Here is a 24622-nt window from a genome sequence, read left to right as displayed (position 1 = left end):
GTGCCAGAGGAAACTGAACAGGGATAAGGAGTATTTCCTGGGTGGGATGGGAATGACGGAGGTGGAACTGGAGTTTAGATGAATAACAAAGTTATCTTGAAGGTCTGTGGCTTTTAATGTAACCCTGACTCAGTGTATCACTTTGAGAGATACATTTCCCTGTGTTGAGAGAAGCTGGTGCTGAGAAGCCTATGCTTACAAACCAGTTATTTCAAAATGAAGCATAGAAATTTTGGAAAGAAGTAAAACAGGAATTAACTGTATTTCTTATAGTGATTTTAATTCATGTAGTTTATTTAGCACATTGTGATTGTTTAACAGATGCTATGTATTAATCATAGTTCCAGATTATTCAAGCTGATTATGGATTTTAGCACTGAAAGTAAACTTCATCTGATATGTGCATTCTCACCTATTTTTAATTTATTTGTGTGTCTCTTTTTCAGTTATTAGGAACTTCATTTGTCTTACCCTTAGAAATAATTTTTAGCAATGTAGAATTTTAAGAAGTTTTTATTTTCTATATATACAGTGTGTGTGTATATATACATATATGATCAGTTTGTTAATTTTTTTCTTTTATATGGATTATTAGGATACTTGAACTTTAATTTTTCCATAACACTGATATTAAGGTGTCTTGTGGTCTTTAGTTAGAAGTTGTAACATGTAATCACTGAGTACTTCATGAGACTTATTCTAGGACTTGCATGATAAGTAGCTCTTGACTCCTTAAATTCCATTTATTATTGTTCTGAAAATTCTGTGAATTACAAAGAACGCAATGTAAATCCCAGTCTAAGAACCTGGTTTGAATTAATGTGCAATTAAAGATGTTTATGAGTAAGATTATTTTAAGTTCAGTTTTAAAATAATATTAAAAATAATAATAAAAATAAGTATAAAAAGAGTAAAAATCAAATTTGAATATGGAAACTTAAAAATAACAGTGTGTTTTAAAATCAAGGATTCAAGAAATTAAATATTTTAATCTGATGTCAGTTTTTCAGTCTAATTGCTGAATTACTACATTCCAAATCTTATTTTGCTCAATAGTCTCTACCTTGAAAATAACTTCCTATTGGTCATACCACCTTTCCTTCAGTGATCTGTTTGTTCTTTTTTTTTTTTTTTTTTTAATAAAACCGAAAGTTTTACTGGATCATCTGTAGGACTCCTTTAGTTCTAAAATTTAATGATTATATATGGTCAGGAGTCAGAAGAAAAATGTTTTCTGTTCAACTAAAATAGATGTGCAAAGAAGGAACTGTAAAGCTCGTAGGTGCTCCATCAGTATAAATATTCTTTAGGACAGATTATTAGAAAAGGAGAACAAAGAAAGGGATTACTTAGGGGTAGTCATATAGACATCAGCAAGATACAGCGTATAATAGCTTGTCAGGAAAATGAATAATTCGTATGATAATCTTAAGGTATCAAGTAAAAGTTAAATGATATTAAGAAAGCAAGAGAGTAGCTTAATGGGTGTGGATCAATTACTCAGGTGAAATATTAAATTTATTCTCTTATAAATGAAGGGTCAGTATTTAAAAAATTTTATGTTAAAATACTTGTGTTTAGCCAGATTAGAGGAAAGGGGATCTGTATTCTTAACTATATTTTAGAATATTTTTAAAACAAGTTTGTGCTTGTAATAAGTGTTGATAGTGTTATAGTTCTAATATTGTTTATAAATTCTGTTTGCATGTGGTTAACAGTGAAACGGTTTGTAGCTTGTATTGGTTGTCCCTTCTGAGTCTTTTTTACAGTTCTCTTTGCTATGAACTTTTTAATAAGTAACACAGAAGAAAGCTTTACCGGGGAGATTTATTGTCATATTATTTGGGCGTGTGTGTGAAGAAAGTGGTTAAACAGGTAGAGCTAACTCCTCATTAACTTGTTTTAGAGATTATAGATTTAAAGTTTCTTTTGCTTTACCTGACGATGGCATACCACATTCTTTTGATTTTCAACCTTTAGAGTCACCTTTAAACTTCAGCAAAAGTTATTTTATGTGGCTTTAATCAGTATAGTATTCAGAATTATATATAATGCAATACTATTGATGTTTTAATGTGCAGTACATGCAAGCTTAGCAAAGGTTCAAACCACTACATGAAATCTGATTTATTTTCCTCCTGTAGAAACAAGTGTAATTTGGGGTTATAGGTTTATCCAGACATCTAATGCCTAATTTTGTGTGGAAAATACCTCAGATAATGTAAAGAATTACATGTTTACTGTGTAAAACTTTCTGAAATTTGTGTCTGTTAAGTAAACCACATAAAATGCATTTAACATAATACATTATTTTAGTATACTTTAATTCTTGCCTTTTTTATTTTTTTAAATTGCAGTATGTTTGGGTGTTAAGGAAACTAATCAGAACTGTGGCATTGAGAAGGGCTTTCGGGATAGAATTGTCATAAATATTTTTGGATACCCACTAGGCTAGAAACTTTGTGAGGGTAAGGACACAGCCTTTTGTTTACATTAGTCTCTGTAATGGCCAGCACAGTGCTAGGCGTGGAATAGGTACTCAAAAAATATTTGTTGAATGAATACTAAGGGCCGTATGATGGCTTTCTTAACTGCTTTTAAAGATCCCTCTTTTGGTGCTTGTTTTAATTGCCTGTTTCTTTGCTGGAAGCACATATATCAGAGATCAATAGTCTGTTACTTCCAGAGGTACCTTTCTCAATGGCACTGGTGGGTCCTCCTTAGGCACTGATGTGTAAAGCATCCAGAACCCAGAACATGTGAGTCATTGCAACATCCTTTTATTCCTTACCACTTTGTAACTGTGTTGGAAATCCTTAAAACTTTTGCTGGATTATTGTCCAGCCTCGTTTTCACATCACCAAATCAAACCTTTCGCCTTTGCTGTTAAAACCTGCAGCTTGTTTTCTGCAGTTTATATTGTGGAGTATATTTATCATCAAAGCCCTCATGTACTTTTTTCAACTGTTTTATTGTGTCAAATGTGATGTGTGTCAATGTAGGAAAATTTTTCTAGTACTTTAAGACAGTGCATTTTTCCCAAGTTAGTCCTTCTCTGCCTTCTGAATTAGGAGCAGAGGGCTTCAGACTATCTCCTCTTACACAAACTCATATAAAATGAGGTATGAATTGTCCAGGAATTAGGGGAAAAATACTATTAGTTGGTGGCATCAGAAATGACTTTATCGAAGAGGTTGAAAAATGGTTTAAGGTACAAGGGTGGAATTTCCTGGCTAATCAGTTATGCTAAAGTTCTCACATATATGTCATATAAAAAGGCCTCGAAGTTGTGCAGTTTTAGGAATTAATTACTCACATCCTGAACTCCACAGCCTGAGGTAGTTTTACATGGCAGATCTGGTACCCTGGGATAGTATTATTATTATTATGGCTTTATAATAGTGTTTTCCAGATTATAAATGGGAAATATGTTCATTAAAAAAAATTCATAATCCAGAAAGGCACTAAAAGGTGAAATTGCCTATAATTCCACCACCCTGAATCTATCAGGTGTTATATGTTGATCTGAGTTGTGTACGTATATGTGCACGTACTCATAGAAGATTTATGTTTACAGATTTTTACCCCCTTTTCAACAACTAAAATAGGTTCACATCATACATGGTGTTTTGTCAAAGGCAGAGAGAATTGAAACTTTCTATAGTTTGGAGAAGCTGAAAACAATAATCTTCCTCATACTTTCTTGTCATTCTAGCCTCTTAGTTACTTAGGCTCAGTTGTCCTAGTAGTTCTCTATGGTAGAGTCATTTGAGTTCTTAAAAATACAGGTACCAGGCTTCTGCCTCCCCAGAGGTTTGATTTTGGCTGCTCTGTTGGGGACACAGACTTCGTTATTTTCTAACAGTTCCTCAGGTGATTCTCATGCAGGTAGAGTTAAGAACCACTGACTGCTCTAGACGAGAGCTTGAAGCTTGGTATCATTTTCATTCATTTCTTTCTGCCTCTCAGTTTGCAAATTGTATTGCATAATTTACATTTTCCAAAAAACTTCCGCATTGCTTTATTTGATTCAGACAGTGAGGCTTCGGGTCAGCTAGTATTTTCTCTCTATTGATGGACTGGAAAAATAACCCATTAAAAACTGAGTTACATTTTTGCTGCCTTTTAAATTAAAATCTTGTGTGTACTCATGTGCATTTATTTTGTGTGTGTGTTTCTGTTGAATTTGGTTATCTTCAGATGATAAAGTTAACAGATTAAAAAAAATATGCTGTTGGTATTTTCTAGATTTATTATAATGAGTGTGAATTATCTGCAGTAGATTTTTAAAAATACAATAAAATGATCTGTTGGATAACTGCAGTGTTTAAGACAACATATAAGGTCATTTAGAAAGATTTCATTAGTAAAACATCAGTTTAATAGACGAGATGCAAAAACACTGCATGCAGTTGTATGCAGACAACACAAAGCATATTCTGATTATTTTAAGATACCGCATGCAGTTATGCGTTTGGGGAGAGGTTGCTGGAAACAGTCTTGTTCAGTTTTGCTTATATTCTGAGTCCCCCCACTTTTCAAACAGCAATTTTGTGACTGAAGTTTTCTATATTTTATAGCTTTGTAAATGTTTATGCGGAACAGTTATTCTCACAAAGTTTTTGGGCGAGATTACTTTAAATCTACTTATTGAGTGGAGTTTTGTTTTGGACGTATTTCTGAACTTGAAAAGGAAAATTGCAAATCCTTAGAAGGACTACTTTACCTTTGGAGGAGAAAACCAATTTATGACCTAGAATCCTTTATTCATAATTCTGAAATACAAAAATTCGGAAAATCTTGAGTTTTTTCTTAAGTTTGTTGGCAAAAGTGAAGCTATTTATGGTCTTGATGTATTTATAGTCTTGATTTATCTCATTTGGTATGAATATGCATGTTTCATTGCACAAATATTTCTGTGATTGATTGAGAGGCCCTGTCCCAGAAGCCACTGGGAAATATAGTTTGATACATGATGCATATACTGTCATACTCCTCTAAAATCGGGAAATTCTGAATTATCCTTAATTCTTAAAATTAAATACTTGTGGACTTGTATGCATTTATGTTGCATAATTAAGAAAGTATTTCTAGCGTCCTCTTCCTTTGATGTATACATTTTGCTTTGCCATTTTACTTTAGACTAAAATCATGCAAAGAATATTGCAGTGTTTTTATGTGAAGTTATGTAATTTCAAAAACAGCATGTGTTACTACTGTGATAATTTAAAATATGATAAAGTTAATTTTGCTTCCATTTGTATTTTGTTATTCAGACTATCTTTATTGCTCGGCTTATTTTCTGGTTTTGTTTCTCAGAGCATTGAAGTTAGGCTTTGGGGGTGACTGGCTGGTTCAGTCGGTGGAACATGCGACTCGATCTCAGGGTTGTGGGTTCAAGCTCAATGCCAGGTGTAGACGTTGCTTTAAAAAAAAAAAAAGTGAAGCTTCTCTTACATTAAACTTTAAGTTAGCGCCCTCTTCCCAGTCATACCACTTTCTTTTTGCATCAACACACATTTCTGTGGCATGTGGCTGAGTTCTTGAAGGACTGAAGATTACCAGATTAATTTTCTCTAGGAGTGTTGCTAGCACAGGCATAAATGGGAACTGGAAATAGAGATGGTTACTGACTGTACAAAAAAGAGCCGAAGGTGGTCAGTGTTGCTTGTTGGAATTTAAAGGGGATTTGGTTTTTCTTATAAGTTATCTCTCATCTGTGACATAAGTTAGGAATCCATAGATACTCTAGCATCATTGAAGTTGGGAGTTTACAGTTTTACTGAGAGGATGGGACCGACCGTACATGGTGCTAGTTTGACTGCCATGTCACCTCTTCGTGTTCCAGTGAGGGCTGAATAGAAATCCAGACCTTGTTATATCCAACCTAGGGATACTCCCATTATCAGTCAGGAAATCTATCTGTTCATTATATAATGTCGTACTAGGTTCTGGGCTAGATGGTGATCATCAGAGCCTTTTAAAATGTGAGTTATATTTTGTATGGGGGAAGGATGATCCTTTTTTCATAAAGGAAGATATTACAATATAGTTTCTAATTTCAGCATGTGCTAAGTAAGCCCCAAGTTACAGATTATGAAAACAGTCAAAAGCTAGAGTGTAAAATTTCAGGGTTTTTTTGCTTGTTTGTTTTTGGAATGATCAAAGATGTCTTTATAAAGTTCATGACTTCATTCTAAATGTACAGAATAAAAAATGGTGTCAGCTCATTCCTGAGACATCAAGTAGAATATTCTTATACTGTTTCAAAATTTAAATCAGTTTTTGAAGAGGGTAAAATTTCATTTTTCTTGAAACATATCAAATTATTATTATAGTTTCATCACTATATGTTTGAAAATTTTTTCCTCATGGTTTTTATGTTTATAAACTGATAAATTAAATGTCCAGTGCTTTTGTGTGGTACAGCTGTTTATAACAGTAAGGCATGGCAAAGTTGGGCCTTTTTGTGCACTTCTGCCTCTTATGGCCTATTTGTCATGGGGCAGGTTACATAATCTTGGAGGCTTACCTTTAAACATTTTGTGGGTGTGACTTTTGGAGCCTCTTTTTACATTAAAAGAGATAGCATTAACAACTGGCACATTGTAGCCACTCACAGATCTAATGGCTTTGTGGGTTTCGAAAGGTGGGAATAGGCCTGGGTTTAAATTGAAGCACTGTTGGGATGCCTGGGTGGCTCAGTTCGTTAAGCATCTGTCTTTGATTCTGATTTTAGGGTGCTAGGATGAAGTCCCCAGGCAGGCTTCTTACTCGGCAGGGAGCCTGCTTTTTCCTTCTGCTTGCCACCTCCTGCTGCTTGTGCATGCACATGCACTCTCTCCTCTCGCTTTCTCTGACAAATAAGTCTTTAGTATTTTATTATTATTATTACTATTTTGGTTAAAGATTTTATTAATCCATTTGACAGAGAGAAAGAGATCACAAGTAGGCAGAGAGGTGGGGCCTGGGTGGGGGGGGGGGAGCAGGCTCCCTGCTGAACAAAGAGCCCAATGCTGTGCTGGATCCCAGGGCAGAGGCTTAATCCACTGAGCCACCCAGGTGCCCCACAAATAAGTCTTTAAAAAATAAAGATAAGTAAATAAAATCTTTAAAAAATAAAAATAAAAAAAATAAACTGAAGCACTGCCTTCACTAGCTTTGTAATCTGATTAGCTTTTGAGCAACAGTTCCCTTTTTTATAGAATGGGGATAATAGTTTCAGAGTAGTTAGGAGAATAAATTAAATAAATACATTACTGTATAGAAAACGTTTATCCTAGTGCTTGGACCATGGAAGCCAGTTAAGCAGTGATAGTGACTGCCAGTGTTCGTTTTGTTGCTGTGGTGCAGTTTGGTTTTCCTTTAAGTAAACTAAGGCAAGTGAAATTGACCAGGAGTGTGCAAAGCATATGTAGTTTGTCATTAATGCTGAAGGCTGCCATTTCAAAGATAGTATCTTTAAACTGAGTTAATGAACCACACCTTACTAGGATAATGTCTTTTAAGTAGGTCATAGGATGTAGTGGAAAGAACTTTGGACTGGAAATGAGAAGCCTTGGCTTCCAGTTCTGACAACGCCATTTACTAACTTTGGGCAAGCTACTTAACTTCTCTGGCTCATTTTCTCTTTTTCCTAAGATTTTGATTACCTACCCCAAGTACCATAGGGTGCTTGGGAAAATCAATTGAACTTTTTTTTTTTTAATGGTTTGCAAATTTAAGGAGTAAATATTGTTTGCAAATGTTCTGAAAGAATTCCCCCCAAAGCTCTACTCTGTAGATTACTTGGTGGTGTGTTTTGGGGTCTTATATTTTTAAAAAATTTATTTCTCCCATGAAGAAGCATCTTTAAGATTTTATAACATGGAATTTCCTCTAAATGTGAAGGAAGAATTTAGTGAGCTCTTTTTCATCTGATACTGTTTTCGGGGAAGGAACATCTGCACTTTTTTTTTTTTTTTAAATATAGTAATAAATGTTTTCCGACCAGCAGACTCTGTTAGTTGTCCCTTGTAATAACTTCTAATTTCTATTTTCCCTAAGAAAATACACCAGCATTCTAAATAGGAACCAAATGCCACACAAGCTCCACACTTTCTCTCTTGATTCATGTAAACCCTTGAGAGACTGGGACAACCCCTTTTTACCTCAGTGAGTTAAAAAAAAACAAAACAAAATAACAAAACTCCACTTTTAGTCTTGATCTTTTTCACAAACCTGGAAGGATTAGAATCTTGTTGCCTTTTTATTTCTCCTTCAAGGAAGGGGTTTCGAATTAGGAGTACATGGAAGATAGAGGTTGTTGAGACTCGGGAAAGGGAGGTACACTGACTTTTTTTTTTTTTTTTTTTTTTACAGCCACCTTAAACCTAAACTCTCTACTGTGAGAGTCACAGAAGCTTGAGATAGGTACATGGCAGTCCCTGTTTTAGATAAAGGGGAAAGTTGATGATTAGTTGGGCTCAGGAAAGAACATCCATTCACATTTCAAAGTAAATGAATTAAAAAATCATCGATATTAAAGTTTGGGCAGCTGTGCTTTTTACAGCATTTCTGATGCATGGTTTGTTCAGTAGGTTTTTGTGAAGTAGCCCGAAAACATAAACTTTTAGCATTGGCTCTGTGGAAAATATGTATTTCTTTAACCGTGGAAAGCATTTTTTTTTTTCAAGATTTTATTTATTTGTTTGACAGAGATCACAAGTAGGCTGAGAGGCAGGTAGAGAGAGAGAGAGAGGCAGAAGCAGGCTCTCCACTGAGCAGAGAGCCCGATGCGGGGCTCGATCCCAGGACCCTGGGATCATGACCTGAGCCGAAGGCAGAGGCTTTAACCCACTGAGCCACCCAGGCGCCCCCGTGGAAAGCATTTTTGAAGTCCCAACCACCGATTTGTAGTTTGAAGATGCCAGTTGGGTGGGGAAGGCCGGTAGTCTATCTGGAGGCTATTAACAGTTTTCAGTCTGAAGTATTTCTCCTTGCCTTAAGTCAGTTAAATCAGTCATTTTGTTAAGCGCCAAGCCCCATTGCTTGGCGTATAGTTTGGAGAAATACAAAATAAGCATAAAAGCAGTCACTTGTACTTAAGGAATTTTCTTTTTTAAATGGTGAAGCAAGATTTATTTGAGAGTACGAGGCAATATAGAATCAACTGATGGACTGTACGGTATAGATTGAAGCATTAGGATTTTATTTCAGAGAAAGCTTGTTGAAGAGTAGCACTTAGGGACGACTTTGTGGGGGACAGGAGCTGTCTTACATCTGACTTAGCTGTGAGGCATCTGGTGATAGACTCAGAACACCACTGAAATGTGCTGCTACTTCTGGAAGGATTGAAGATAAGAGAATTTGAGTGTCATAAAGGAAATTGTATTATATATATCAAGTCAGTTAAGACGATGGGTTTATATTAGGATGATTTGTGTAGTTTAGTGAGGCAGCATGATGTTCTTAATAAAGCTTTTTTGTTTGGGACAGCTATGAGCAGGTGGTTTATAAGGAGTTTGCATTAGTTTTGTCAGATGATTTGGGAGTAGAGAGTGATTGATACTGTGGGGTCAACTCTTCTGAATGTTTTTTACTTTTAAAGTAATAAAATATTGGTTGTTAGCCCATTTTCCTTCTTTCGCAGGTAAAAAACAGGAAGCAGATGAGTTGAGTGGAGATGCTTCTGTGGAAGATGATGCTTTTGTCAAGGTAAAGTGTTAATTACTCAGGTTAAGACGTTTATTTTGCATGATGAATTCATGCATTTTACTTGAATAATAGATCCTGAAGTATGGAGGTAAAATAGAGACTTAATGTAGTATTGTTAATCTCATCATAGTTGAGAAATATAATAAATGACTTTGTCTTTAGTTACATGAGACAGAGAGCTAAAAGTAATATTGGTCCAGGCCTGGCAGTAGAAGTCCGACATAGGGGCCAGAGGAACAGCTACAGGACAAATGATATGTTAGTTCCTGGAGAAGTTACTGCACTAAGGGTATTGATAGTTTATTTTCATCTGCCTATTCCATTTAGCTTTTGTATAAAATACACAGAACTTAGATTGAGGTAGTCTTTAAAATGGAGATAGAAGATTGCTTATGTGTTGCTACTTAGTAAAGAGCAAATTAAGAAATTTGTTTTGCCCTTTATTTATTTATTTATTTAAGATTTTTTTAAATTTATTCATTTGACAGACAGACATCACAAGTAGGCAGAGAGGCAGGCAGAGAGAGCGAGAGGAGGAAGCAGGCTCCCTGCTGAGCAGAGAGCCCGATTCGGGGCTAGATCCCAGGACTCTGGGATCATGACCTGAGCTGCAGGCAGAGGCTTAACCCACTGAGTCACTCAGGTGCCCCTGTTTTGCCCTTTAAAGATAAATTTAAGCCAGGTCCTTTTTGGCTAAGAATGAATGTATTTCAAAACTGACCAGCCAGAAAAGTAATGTGTACAGTTTTAACTGCAGCTGTGGCAGTTCCAGAAGTTATTTTTAATCACAGGTTTTTTGTTTTGGGGGTTCTTTTTACTGACGTGATCTGCTACTTAGTGATCATTAGGTCTTAAGTAGCATGGCATTTGCAGGAATTATTTAAATGAGCACAGTTCCTCCTAAATTATATCCATTTATACCCCATATATTCTGTTTTCTGTATACACTTAGTCCATATGGTCATTAACATCTCTGGATGTCTGTGTGCTCTACCATGAAGTGAGCTCCTATCCATTCACCTGGCCATCTCACCTGCTGCTTAACTCTCTACCCTCCCCACATTACATGCACACCCATTCACCGGCCATCTCACCTGCTGCTTAACTCTCTTCCCTCCCCACATTACATGCACACACAGAGCACAGAGTGTACCACGCTTCCCACATTTTGCACCTTGCACTTTGAGGGTACATATGCACATAGAGAAAGAAACATGTGGTTGAGGATTTAACCCTGAAATCAGATAATTTTAGGAAATACTTGCCCAGGGAGCCTTTAAAACTGATGATTGCATGCCCGTAGTCAGTTTTTGTTTGAGCCTTTTGGAGCAGTCCGGTCTCTGTATTCTGTTATCCTTGTGATACCTCTTCCTTTAGGTTTGTTCCTTTACTCTTATTTTCTCCAGGTGTCTTCACTAGTGAGTGTTATGAGTAAGCAAAAATTACCCCTAAGCTGGAAAAACATTGTGACTTAGTAAAAATTTTTAATTTTCAAAGGTCTAACTTTTAGCTCTACAGTTCATTAAAAATCTTAACATTCATTTGAAATGTTAGGAGATATATACTTCTATTTCGCATAATAGTATTGTCTCTTGCGTGTGCTGCAAAAGATACCTTTGTGTTATTATTAAATGAAACTGGTCATAATGTCTAGAAGAACAAAGGAGCTTTAAAAAAAAGTCCAATTTAAATAAATCTTCAGTTTCTTTGTACTTCCTTTTTTGCTTTGGGAGTACCGGCATGTGTGATGTATTTGATAGAAATTAAGTGAATATACTTCTCTCTCAGTATTGGTAATTCTAGAATTTATACTGTAGTGGTGAGTAAATCTCACCTATTGCCTAGATGTAAATAGTATAGTAATTGCTTTCATTTGTAGATGAAAAGAGGAGAATGGTTGGAGTTAGCACTCGTAGATGAAGTTCCCTGGGTGATTTCCCTTGGTTGCTTTTCTTTTTTTCTTTCTTTCTTTCTTTTTTTTTTTTTTTTTTTTTTGTTGTTGTTGTTGTTGTTGCATTTACTATTGTTATACAGTCCCCTACTCTGTTTGCAACCTCCAGTGTTCCCTTACTCATACGTGGTGAGGCTGGTTAAACCTGCCCTCCAGAGATGTGCCCTGCTCCCAAGTACTTCACACTCACAATACAATCCTATTCCTTTCCTTTGCCCGCCTCCCCAGAAATTTCTATTTCCTCACTGCAGTTCAGTTTTGAATGATTAATAGTCATGCCCCTGCCCTTTTCCCCTTTTAATCCCGAAGCCTTTTCTTTAATCTGTTATATTTACCGTAAGAACATGGAAAGGGGAAGTGTTCATCGCTTTCAACCCTTTCTTTGCAGTTAAAGAGGAAACTAATTAGACTGCTGCTTTTCTTTGTTTCTGCTGTAGTACTGTGTGTCGATAAACTTTGAAGGGCAAACAGAATTCCTTCACCAAGACAATCCCAACCTGTGTTCCCCTGCCTAACTGAGACTGTGGCACAGTGATAGATTTCAAAGCAAATACATTAATGATTTGCTTTTTTTTTTTTTTTTTCAAAGAACAGAATATAACAGTTGGGGTGCCTTATTATTAATTAGAAATAAACCTTGTTATAATATGTAAGATTCACAGAGTTTTTGAAGTTAAATCAAACTATGGCACATGGAGAAATCAAGTCATTTCTGTGAAGCTTTATTTTCGAGGAAAGCTCCTGGGATGTGATTTGGTAAATATTAAATAACCGGAACTTGAGAGCATCTCTAGTAGTAATCCAGTTAGTGCGTATCTCAGTGTGAGAGGTTTGGGAACTTAGATGCATGGTTCAGTGACTTTGGAATTTGACTCCCTCTATTTTTAAAGACACAGTTAATATGTAAGGTCAAATGATTGAACTTTGACTTTGGGAATAATGTCAAAATATGGTAAAATTTAAAACAGGTAGGCATGTAAATTACCAGAAACGTTTGGTGGATAGCCTGCACTGCTTTGCCTCTAGCTGTACCAAATTTTCTTACCATTAAAAGGACTGTGAATTGGAGAATCAAGAGGCACATGAACAAGATGGAATTGATGAACTAAAGGACTCTGAAGAATTTGGTGAAAATGAAGAAGAAACTGTACATTCCAAGGAGTCACTTTCTACAGAAGAGAACAAGAGAACTCATGAATTAATAGAGGCAGAAGCAATAGAAGATATAGAAAAAGAGGACATCGAAAGTCAGGTCTTTAGACAGTTTTTTTAAAATGTGAACAGATAAATTAAGTAATAAATAATAAAAAGTATTTTTTCTAGTTCAATGTGGAAGTCTCAGAATTTTCAGAAAATTTTGAATTTATAAATCACCTGGAATCCTACTAGCTTTTAAATTTTGGCTTATTATCTTCCACATTTGTATATATTTGTACATAGTAGTTATCATACCTTTAGTTGCTATTTGTTCTATATGACATACCATGATAACTTCATAATGCTTGTGTTACACCGTAACTTACTAGACTGAGTAGCCACTCCTTTGATATGGGACATTTACATTGAAGTTGTTTTCTCCTCCACTATGGATGAGTGTATCAGTCACTGATGTTGCCAACACTACTGATGGTAGCTTTTAATCCGTTGCTACTTTAGTAGAGCTAAAAGATTAACTTGCATTTCTTTGGTTATTATCAAGGGTGGGGAATTACTTAGGAAAGTTTAATTTAAAGACATATAATTTAAAAAAATACTTTCTTTGTTTGAAAGAGACCATTTGTCCTGCTTTGAAGTATGTTAGTATGTCTTAAGAAAGCCAGTGGATTATGGAGGGAGTCAGTGCTGTTAATGTTCATGCTTAGAATACTTCTGTTCTACCTAGCTCAATAAATGAAGGGCTCAAGAGATTTTTCTAATTCTCTATCAACGTGACTATTTTTATGTTGGCATAAAATATATAGTCTACATTATTAAGCATTGACTTAGTATACATGGTATCATAGACACGGCAGAACACAAGGCAAGTGATAATTGGGTAGAGCATAGAAGCATTCTCATGTTACCCAGATATTTTGTAAAGCAAAGCTATTGTATACCCTTTTACTTAGGAAATTGAAGCTCAAGAAGGTGAAGATGATACCTTTCTAACAGCCCAAGTAAGTTTATATTTAGTCCTATGAATACGATATTGTGGGTGGAAGGGCTTGGAAAAGGAATCTTATTTTGACTTCAAAATCCTCTAATTCATAAAACTGCCATAAACTCAATACTGAATTATTTATGTGGTATATACGAAACAGTTAAAATTGGCAGCTGAAATTCTGTTGCCACAAAGGTAATTGGAAGATATTATAACAAAGTTCCTACCATTTTCAGAAGAAAAATAAAAATAGTCCATCCTTTCTGTTTAAAAAAAAAAAAAGAAGAAACAAAAAACAACTCTGGTTACCAGTCTTTTGAGAAGTCTGCACTCTCCTTGATTTTTTTTTCGTTACTTTGCTATGAAGTTAATTATTTAAATGTACTAATATCCTTTTCAAAGCTTTATTTAAGATTTTGCTAATTTAACACCTAGGATGGGCATCGTGTAAAAATGGTAAAAATCTCTGTTCTAGAGATTTACTTGGGGGATGTGTATGTGTGTGTGTGTGTGTGTGTGTGTGTGTGTGTAGAGAAGGAGTGCACTTCTATTGCGTATTGTGTTTTTTTGGTATATATGATTTATATAACATATATTTTAGAGCATGGTTTATAGGGGTTATAAACACATTTATATAGCTCAGTTGCAACAATGTTTTCTTTTTAGCTTATCCTTTTCTTTTCTCATATCTATACTCAAGAAGCCTTGTTCATGTATCTTTAAATCGTATGCTTTGAAGTAGAGATTGGAGTTTCCTCTGTTTCTCAGATTTAGAAAAATCTGTGATCAGGGCTGTTATTTCCTTAGTTAATATTCGCTAGAAGAGTATGTAGTGGGGTTCATATTTAGCACTGCTTAGCTGATTACCTCTGGTCATGCACGCCTTCTTTCCTGCAGCTCTCTTACCTTTGAAATGATGGTGAGCCACAAATGCTGGTTAGGTTGTATCTTGGCTCTCTGCATTTATTGCAGTGGGGGAGAAACTGCATTTCTGGGAGAAATGTGTCATAATTGAGAATATTCAGGAAGGAAATGTTAGGACTGTGAAAGTCTATAGATTTGTTCCATGTACTAGCTATGCATAGGTTCATTTCTTTTTTTTTTTTTTTTTTTTTTTTTAAAGATTTTATTTATTTATTTGACAGAGAGAAATCACAAGTAGATGGAGAGGCAGGCAGAGAGAGAGGGAAGCAGGCTCCCTGCTGAGCAGAGAGCCCGATATGGGACTCGATCCCAGGACCCTGAGATCATGACCTGAGCTGAAGGCAGCGGCTTAGCCCACTGAGCCACCCAGGCACCCCCATAGGTTCATTTCTAAGTGGTAAAGATTAGGTGAGGAAAATTAACTTTCTCAAATTTTACAAATTTGCAGAAAGGTAGAGTTGAGCTCTTCATATTCTTTAGCTAGTAGCTAGCTTGTTCATTTCCACTAACGGCCACTCCTGAAGTTGTACAGGTTGTAAGTTGTGTAAAGGCACCAATCATATCTAAGGGTCCCCATTCTCATAATAAACTATGTATGTATTATGGAAATTTAGCAGATGGAAGTAAAGTATCTTAAGGAATGAATGCCTTTTTCTAATTTTAATAAATTTTTATGGCCTGAAGATGGCCTTGCTCCCCTTATATCCTGATAATGAAAGAACAGTTACTCGTTCTCATCAAGAGGCAAGTATCGCCTGATTGTATCAAAAGATAGGGAGGGTACATCTTCAAAGAAGTTTTCTTTAAGTAAAATGACCTTTTTTCTCCTTCTAAATAATGCAGAGTGGAACATCCAGAACATATGTTCTAATGCTTCTAAACATGCTTAGTGAATATATTGTCTTACTGTGGGCATTAAATAATAGAGTGTACTACATAGAGTGTAACCATCACCCAGATTTAGCTGTTACAACTCATGGACAGTCTTGTTTCATTTATAGCTCCATTCACTTTTCCCTTTGTTTATTGGAACAAATCCTTGACGTCATATATTGCTTTAAAAATTTCATGATGTATCTCTAAAGTAATGTTTTATTTTTTACATTATTACTCCTAATATAAGATTTTAGTGTCATTAAATATTTAATTAGTATTCAAATGTTCAATTGTGTGTAGTTTTTGTTTTGCTTTTTGTTTTTACAGGTTTTGTTTGAATCCAGATGCAAATAAGATGAACCCATTGTGTTTGATTGAAATGTTCATTAGACCTCTTTTAAAAGATCAGTAGGTGAAGAAATTGAGTTGTGTATTCTGTAGAGCCCGGGGTGTTTGGCCGAGTTTCTTAATGGGACTAGGTAGAAAATATTTTAGCTGTTGTGGGCCATATGATCTATGTTTTAACTATTTAACTCTTCCATTGTTTTGTGAAAACAGACACAGACAGTGGATAGATGAACGGGATAAATGAATGCATATGGCTGTTTCAGTAAAAATACTTACAAAAAGAGGCATCTAGTGTAGTTTGCCTATCCCTGCTTGTAGGGTTTCCGGAGTCGAGATTTTTGCTGATTACATTTCTGGGGAGTCATTCAACATGATTCTTTGTTTACTGTATTCTCTATAAATTGGTAAGTTGGGTGTGGGATCTAGAGGCTTGCTATCCACTGCAGGGTATCCCACGCCCACCCCAACATACCCACTACTTCATAGATAGTGTCATGTTTTTCCATTTGGCTGCACATAATGTCTAGTTATACTTGATGATTGTACCGAGCATTGATGATCCATAGCCCTTGGATCAAGGTGGTGATATTCTCATTCTATCATTTCTTCCTTATTTATTAGGAATGATCCTAGAGATAGAAATATCTCATACTATTTGGTTACTCAGTGGTACCATTTACAAAGGAAAGGCAGCATCTGTATTTAAGCCTGATGCTTTTCCTTTTATTTACCAATTTTTGGAATAATGAGCCAGTTCATTACCATCTTTAGCAGTGACTACTGAGTTTTTTATATTTCCTTTTTTTCTCAGTTTCATTTTGCATTTATGGATTTAAATGTATTTAATGTGTAAGTTCATTGTAGTTGTTGTTCAGTGTTCAAATGGCCCCATTTCAACATGATCCTAGTAGTTTTTGATTGCTTTCTCATATGTAAGGATGTTCCTTTTTCTTCTGTAGACCTAAGTACCCATTTTTTCCTTTTAGTTGTAAGTGGTTCTCAAGAACCTAGTCTCAATAGTAGGGGTGTTCAATGCTACTGGGTTTTCATGTTTTCTAGGTCTTTTCTTCCAATGTACAGTGCTAGTGAATGTGTGTGGTTTTTGGTTTGGTTTTGCTTTTAAGTTAAATAGATTTTGAGGTCATAGGGATACTTCTATGTCAATCATTTTCTTTGTCTTACAGTACACATACAACAGTCTAAGAAACTTAATACCAACACCACTACCAAAAAGATTACTGAAAATAATTTTAAGATTTTTTTCCTGTTATATCTGTCCTAAAGATGGATCCTTCTGGGAATGAACAATTAACTGCCTATTAGACTAGTTCTGCTCTCTGTGCTTATATCACCAACTCATACATATTTAGGTTGACTTGTTTCATTTAATTTTCAATAATTAAAGTATTGGTTTTAAGGAAATTGGATCTGTAACTTTTTGTGAGTATATAATTCAGAATAGCTGGAAAATTAAATCTGATTTTATAACTGTTTACAATATGTACATGGTTCCCAAATCAAAGCTATGAGAAAAATGCATTCAAAAAGTCCCTTCACTCAAGCCAGTTTTCAGGCTTGCTTGGATTTTAAATATTTGACCTTTAAGCATTAGCCTGTTATACTACATGGAATTTGGTTTAAATTGTGCTTGTATTAGTTACCTATAATAATTTATGAATTTGGGCAGATTCTCTTAGTTTCTATGTCTGTAAAATAAACATAATAATTTCTACCTGCTGGATTGATGTTGGGATTGGTCATAGATATGGCACTTAGTACATATGCAGTCTGGTTATTTGTGATACTGTATTAGCTTGAAGATACCCATTACTTGAGAATTTGGGAGAAATTTTTCTCAAAAAAACGTTTGTTTGCTAGTGCTTTAATTCTTAAAAATTTCCTCTAACCTCAGTCTTTTCAGTCTTCTGTGATCACACCATGTATATTCCTTTTCCTATTTGCCCTTGCCCTTTATGTTTCACTAATTTGATACCTGTTTTTTTGTAATATGAAGTCTATGTACTTTGAAAGCCGGATTTATCTGTATCTCCTCCATAAAACTTTCTCTAATATCTCTTATGTAGTGCCTTATGGTTTACAGAGAACTTTTTACATCCCATTATCTTATGTAATTACTTGTATTCTGTATTGGTCATAGGTTATCTCTCTTTTATGGATAAAATTTAGCTAGATGGATGACAATACCACAGAGTACAACTGTTTCAGTGGTAAAGATAGGATAAATACCCAGGTCTTAGGATGTCTAGTTTGGTGTTCTTTTCACTAAATAACTGCACGCTAGCAAATGTTGTTTTCCGAATTCCACTGTACTTACACAGTGCCACAGTTAAGCCTATTACATACATGGAAGTGAGCAGTTTGTTCATTCCTTCCATCTAAAAATAATAGTGTCTCACACTACATTTATTCAGTAAAATCATTCAACAAGTGTTTATTGATTACTTATCATGTACGTATTTTGAGTACTTATTTGAGTACTTATTTTGTATTTCCTATGACCTTTAGCTTACTGCCAGATAGATAGTGGGCAGTTGGTGGTTTAAGGTTATTTTGAAGGTTTATTTTAAATCAGGCTGAATATAGTGTTTATTTTTTTTATTTTTTTAAAGATTTTATTTATTTATTTGAGAGAGAATAAGTGAGAGAGAGCATGAGAGAGGAGAAGGTCAGAGGGAGAAGCAGGCTCCCCAAGGAGCTGGGAGCCCAAGGCAGGCCGAGATTCCGGAAGTCCGGGGTCATGACCTGAGTCGAAGGCAGTCGCTCAACCAACTGAGCCACCCAGGCGCCCCTGAATATAGTGTTTATATACAATCAGGGGAAAGGAGGCTTTCCAGAGGAGATCTTCTTACATAGTACATATATGTTACATGTCTCACAAGTTTAACCTAGGGGAAGGTAAAATGAGTGTGTGTGTGTATATATACATATATACACACATAGAATATACACGTGTGTATGTGTATACTTACTATATATATAGTAAACACTTCATTAACTGAAAAATAAGCCCTTTGCTCATTTTTGTCTCATCATTGCTGTTCCTAGGGTGAAAGAAAAATAGAGAAGCTTTGTATGTGACTTTTGGCATTTGACTAAAGGTTGTAGATCCTGCTACAAAGATACACAACATGAATTCCTACCTTACGGAAAGCATTTCTTCATTTTCATATGTGAAATGTTACATTTTTTCCAAGATAAACTAAAAAATATAAGGGAATGCTTTACATTGTTGTTACTGATTTACTATATTTTTCATTCCCAAAAAAACCTTTTTTCAGTGGAGGAAAATTATTTTCAGATAAGATGCATATTGTTTGTATCATTTAGATGGGAAAAGTCTCCCATTGTCTTTGTTGTATTTCTTGTTTTGTTTCCTTATTACGAGGACTTTTAGGCTTGCTTAGGGCCAGAGGTTTGACTTTAGTAGTGCTTTGTGTCCACACACTGCACCGCAAAGCCTGTGCTGATCTGTGGCTCGTTTTTTCTACTAACCCTAGTGGTTTCTGTGGTTTACTCTCAGCTGTAGTTGGGTTTATTTTCCAGAAGCTGGGCCAGACTCTTCTTGGGGCATTTAAGTATATGTAGTAAAACTAGTATTCCCTTTAATTTGAGAAACTAATATGTTATGTATGAGCCCCTTTGGAAGGCATGTTGAATAATTAGGATAAATATCTAAAAGCTCTTCAGCAAAGTAAGGCAAACCTTACCAGTTATTTTAGCAGCAGGAAATAACATTTCTAATTGGTAGAATTACAGCAGAAAGGATTTCGTTTTTTTACATCTCAGTATTTAATTTTTTTTACATTTTAAAATAGGAGATAATTTGGCCATTTTTTTTTTCTTGAACCTGTCAATATCGTAACTCTAAAAGAATAACTGGGAAGTTGTGTGCTCTTGGTAGATAAAGAAGCAGCAAGTTGCATTCTTTAAGTTCATTTGTTGTCCTGAGTAAAAGTTAAGATATTCCAGTTTGTTTCTCCCTGTCAAAAGACTAATAAATACTAAACTAAAAGAATTGGGAAGAAAAAGATATCTCAACAGTTTCATCCTTTCTTTGCTGCCATTATCTGTCGCTCTACCCAAGTGAAAGCATTTTTCTTTCCTTTCCAGATGTTGCAGATTAGAAACAATGACTAAAACTAAATTCTGGTTCAACAGAACAACAGTAAAGAGGTTATTAGAACATAATATAATGGACTTACGTGATAATACTTCACTTCAAATAATTCACTTTGCTATTATAAATCAGTAATCTACTTAGTTTTGGACTCTTACTTCCTAAGCTTGTGGCTAAGTTGTTTCAGTGTTTATAGTTTCCTTCATGTTTAGTGTGTAAAACAGTTGGGCATTCCATAATTCGGGGGCACTTACATGTTAGCTGAAAGTTGAAAAAGCCTTTAAAGTGATTTCTTAGAAATGTGGTTATCGGATGTAATTTTGAACATACGGTAAGGTATTTGACATTTTTAAGGAATGCATGCTTTTCTGGAATCTTAAATTGTGTTGCAAGATAAATACGCCATTTAAAGTTTTGTTTACGGTTCAATGTTTAAAGTCTTCTTTCACTACTAGGCTGTCACTCTAAGGCAGTAAGTAGTTGTTAAAAGTGTAGTCCTTGGACCAACAGCATCAGCATCACCTGGAAACTTGTTAGAGATGAAGATGCTCAAGCCCTGCTTCCAGACCTGAATTAGAAACTCTGGGTTGGTGCTCAGCAAACTGTTTTAACAAGCCTTCCAGGGGATTCTGATACAGGCTCAGTTTGAGACCCTACACTCTAAGGCTTTGTATGTGGTAGCGTCACACCACCTTGACTGAAAATGATCTGCTGCTACTCAGCTTTTATTTTATTTTATTTTTAAAGATTTTACTCATTTATTTGACAGAGAGCAAGCGAGAGAGGGAACACAAGCAGGGGGAATAGGAGAGGGAGAAGCAGGCTTGCCATTGAGCAGGGAGCCTGATGCAGAGCTCCATCCCAGGACACTAGGATCATGACACGAGTTGAAGGCAGACATTTAATTGACTGAGCCACCCAGGTGCTACTCAGCTTTTATTTTAAAAGTTATAAATTAAAATATCCCTTAACCTTTTTTTTTTCTTTCCTGAGATTAAATGAATATTTGCTTATTTGTTATGATCTTCAGTTTGGGGAAAATGTTGGTTTTTTTCCTTGGTGTGACTTTGACTACCTCCAGGGGGTTTTGCAGTATTTGCTGGGTAGAGAAAAAGGTAAAATACCTTTAGGTATTCCTGTTTTCATGCTAGCACATGCTTAGTTTTAGACTAAGTGAAAAGACCACGTATTTTAAAATTAAAATCAGTCATATTTTTAAAACAGCACAAGTTATGATTTTGATTACCTGTTGTGCAAATACCATTTTTAAAGTGACCATCAGGGTATATGTGACTGCTGTGAATTCATTTTCAACAGAAAAAAGGAACAAATAATTTGAAAATAACTATTCTTGTAGTCACCCCTCTTCTGAGATGCCTGGAAGGGTTTTTTTTTGTTTTATTAATGTGCATTTAAGCCCTCGAAAGTGTATATATTCACAGTATACTTTCTCGTAGTATTTTGAATAGCACGCCTTTGTGCTTTTGAACTGAGTCACATAAGATAATCAGGTCAGTCTTTCGGCAACTCTTTGATTTAAGATTCAGATTCTATAAACTAGTTTTGAATACTGAAACTAATCCAATTGATAACTGACCTAATTACTGATAGATTTTCCTGTTTTGTCTGAAACCACAACCACCAGCTAATGTGCCACATTTCTCTAAATGGGCTCTCGTTCTGATTGGAATATCCTATATTTGTTAGTGATAGGTGTCCCTAATTAATATTATTAAATTATATACCAGTTTAACCTCACTGCTTTTGTGCTGTTACTAAAATCTAGTTTTAAGTGAATTCATTTTACATTTGATTATTCTTTGAATTTCAGGATGGTGAGGAAGAAGAAAATGAGAAAGGTATGTTTGATGCCAAGTAGAGTTTTAAAAATTGCTAACATTTAGAGAAATAGTAAATTATGTAAAAATAAAACATTCCTTCTTTGAAATCTTATTTTTGAAATGAATTTATTTTCAAATTTATCAATTTAGTGAATTAAGTTAGCATCTTGATTTTATTTTTCAATTGGTTTTAATTTTGTTTTTAACTTTAAAGATACGTTCTAACTTACTGGTACATATCAGTTACTGTAGTGGACATCGCCATATTTTATTTAACCCAATTTTAATTTTATGTTTTAAAATAACTTCTAGCATACGGTAAGTTGATAATGTCCTTTAAGACTGGCACTGCAGTAACTCATACGTGCTTATTGGGGTCCTAGAGTGTAATGGATATTGAATTGTACAACCAGTCCTAAAAATGGGTCACCAGGAGACTGACTTTTTGTTTGCTGCATAGAGAAACTTTCATACAGTCTTCCAACAGTTTTCATAGTTTAGGAGAACTGGCTCATCCAATACAATTACAGGGACGTCAGTAGTAATGCGTTGATCACTATGAGGTTACGGATGGAAGAGTTCTTGGATGGAAGTCAAAGGTCCTCCTTTGGACTAGAAAGGACATGGAGCAGGGTTCTAAGCAAGGCAGAATAAAAAGTCCAAAAGCGATGATGAAGTAAAGCTACTGACTGAAAAACATCACATGCCCGAAGCCTTTCCATTTTGGGGGAATGCAAGACATCTTCGAAAATGATAATTGCAGGACTGGCTGGACAGGATGAAGACTGGAAATAACCAATTTCCTGAACATTATGGAGCAGGCCATCTTTGGAGTCTTCTGTAGCAGTTTTCCATAGGATTCTGGACTACCCAAGAATTGAATAAGAAGAATGAAAAGGATGGGGCCCTGAAAAACTGTGAAGACTGTTGTCCTCAGACTGTGACCTTTCAAGATGTCACCATGGGAGTTCAGAAGGTCACAAGGGTTAAACCCAAGATGATTCGAACACTGAATAACAAATCTCCACATTTGTCACTTACCTCATGGAGGGAAACAAAATCTTCCATATGCCATTAACTTATAACCACAAACGAAGAGTTGGTATCCTAAGGATGGAACCATTTCTTCACTTTTGTTGTTTGGTATTTGTATGTAGAGATCCTTTTTTCCATGAAGAATAAGTGATCCTGGGTAAAGGATTGTTTATGTTAGTTAATACCCTTGTGTTTTTTTTTCCCCCTAACCTTCCATCAGTGCTAATAACTGGCTTTATATTTTCTAGGTCCTATTCTAGCTTATGAATATGAAATTGTTTAAACTTCTTGTTTTGCCGTATTTATTCCTGTTAAATCCTCTTAGATATAGCAGGTTCTGGTGATGGTACACAAGAAGTATCTAAACCTCTTCCTTCAGAAGGGAACCTAGCTGAGGCTGATCACACAGCTCACGAAGAGATGGAAGCTAATGCGCCTGTGAAAGAAGCTGAGGATGACAACATCTCGGTCACAATCCAGGCTGAAGATGCCATCACTCTGGATTTTGATGGTGATGACCTCCTAGAAACAGGTAAAAATGTGAAAATTACAGATTCTGAAGCAAGTAAGCCAAAAGATGGGCAGGACGCCATTGCACAGAGCCCGGAGAAGGAAAGCAAGGATTATGAGATGAATGCGAACCATAAAGATGGTAAGAAGGAAGACTGCGTGAAGGGTGATCCTGTCGAGAAGGAAGCCAGAGAAAGTTCTAAGAAAGCAGAATCTGGAGACAAAGAAAAGGATACTTTGAAGAAAGGGCCCTCGTCTACTGGGGCCTCTGGTCAAGCAAAGAGGTTTGTTTTTCTATGTCAGTTCTTTACGATACTGAATTCCAGCATTCAATAAGATCACTCTACATTAAGGGGGTGGCTTCAAGACCATGTACAGTAATTAGTACTTATGATCCTGCCTATAATATTTTTGACCGTCATAAGTTACTTTTAAAAAAATTTCAAGATCTTCGTAATATGCAGTGTGTCCTACTGATTGCATTGTCGAATTGTCAGCATATATTTGGTTTTTTTTTTGGTTGTTTTTTGGTTTTTTTTTTTTTCAAATTGACAATTTTTTTGTGTTTTATTTTTAAAAATCCTTGTGATGATGGTTAATGAACAACTATCAGTCCTAAGAACACAAAATGAAGTCAAGTCCCAGTCCTGAAATCTGGAGAAGATGGCCATATATCCACTGAATAGAATTGTCAGAAAATATAGATCTTCAGGCATCTTGGGGAAAATCAGTGCAAGAATCCTAAGGGAATCATTTGCTCAAATAACCTAATCTAGGCCTTTGGAGTTGTTAATTTGTACAAATAGTACTAGTTTGAAATATAGTCAATATCAAGCTGTTCGATTTTTGTTTTGTTTTGTTTTTTTTGTTTTCAATTTTCTTCTGGTGGTTTGCTTCTTTAGCTCTTCAAAGGAATCTAAAGACAGCAAGACATCATCCAAAGATGACAAAGGTAATGGATTTTTTCCTGTTTGTTTCAGTGGTAAATTGCACATTTTTGTTAAAAAGTAATAATTTCCTGGGGTTTCCTTTGACCTTTAGTCATTAAAAATTGACATACTGAACATTTGGGGGTGGGTCTATCTGTAAACTATTGAGTTAAATAGATTTCCGCAAACTCCTGGTGTGATTGAAGCATTACCTTTAATTACTTATTTTGTAAA

The 24622-nt window shown here is 35.4% G+C and overlaps 1 protein-coding gene across 7 annotated transcripts in view; it reads left to right on the top strand.

Moving 5' to 3' along the window:
* Positions 1-24622, top strand: part of SLTM (SAFB like transcription modulator) — a 62474-nt gene that overhangs the window by 2399 nt on the left and 35453 nt on the right. For 2 of the 7 annotated variants that reach the window (XM_059180637.1, XM_059180633.1), the window contains exons 3-8: positions 9611-9696; positions 12702-12899; positions 13756-13803; positions 21905-21932; positions 23275-23743; positions 24362-24411. In XM_059180637.1, coding sequence (XP_059036620.1) covers positions 9611-9696; positions 12702-12899; positions 13756-13803; positions 21905-21932; positions 23275-23743; positions 24362-24411 — 879 coding nt within the window. The remainder of the gene's footprint in view (positions 1-9610; positions 9697-12701; positions 12900-13755; positions 13804-21904; positions 21933-23274; positions 23744-24361; positions 24412-24622) is intronic. The other 5 variants (XM_059180634.1, XM_059180639.1, XM_059180635.1 and 2 more) reach the window with 4 other exon arrangements.

Source organism: Mustela lutreola, chromosome 7 (genome assembly GCF_030435805.1).
Source record: "Mustela lutreola isolate mMusLut2 chromosome 7, mMusLut2.pri, whole genome shotgun sequence".
NCBI classification, from domain to species: Eukaryota; Metazoa; Chordata; class Mammalia; order Carnivora; family Mustelidae; genus Mustela; species Mustela lutreola.
The sequence above is the reverse complement of the archived record's forward strand: the minus strand, read 5'-3'. Positions and strand labels throughout refer to the sequence as shown.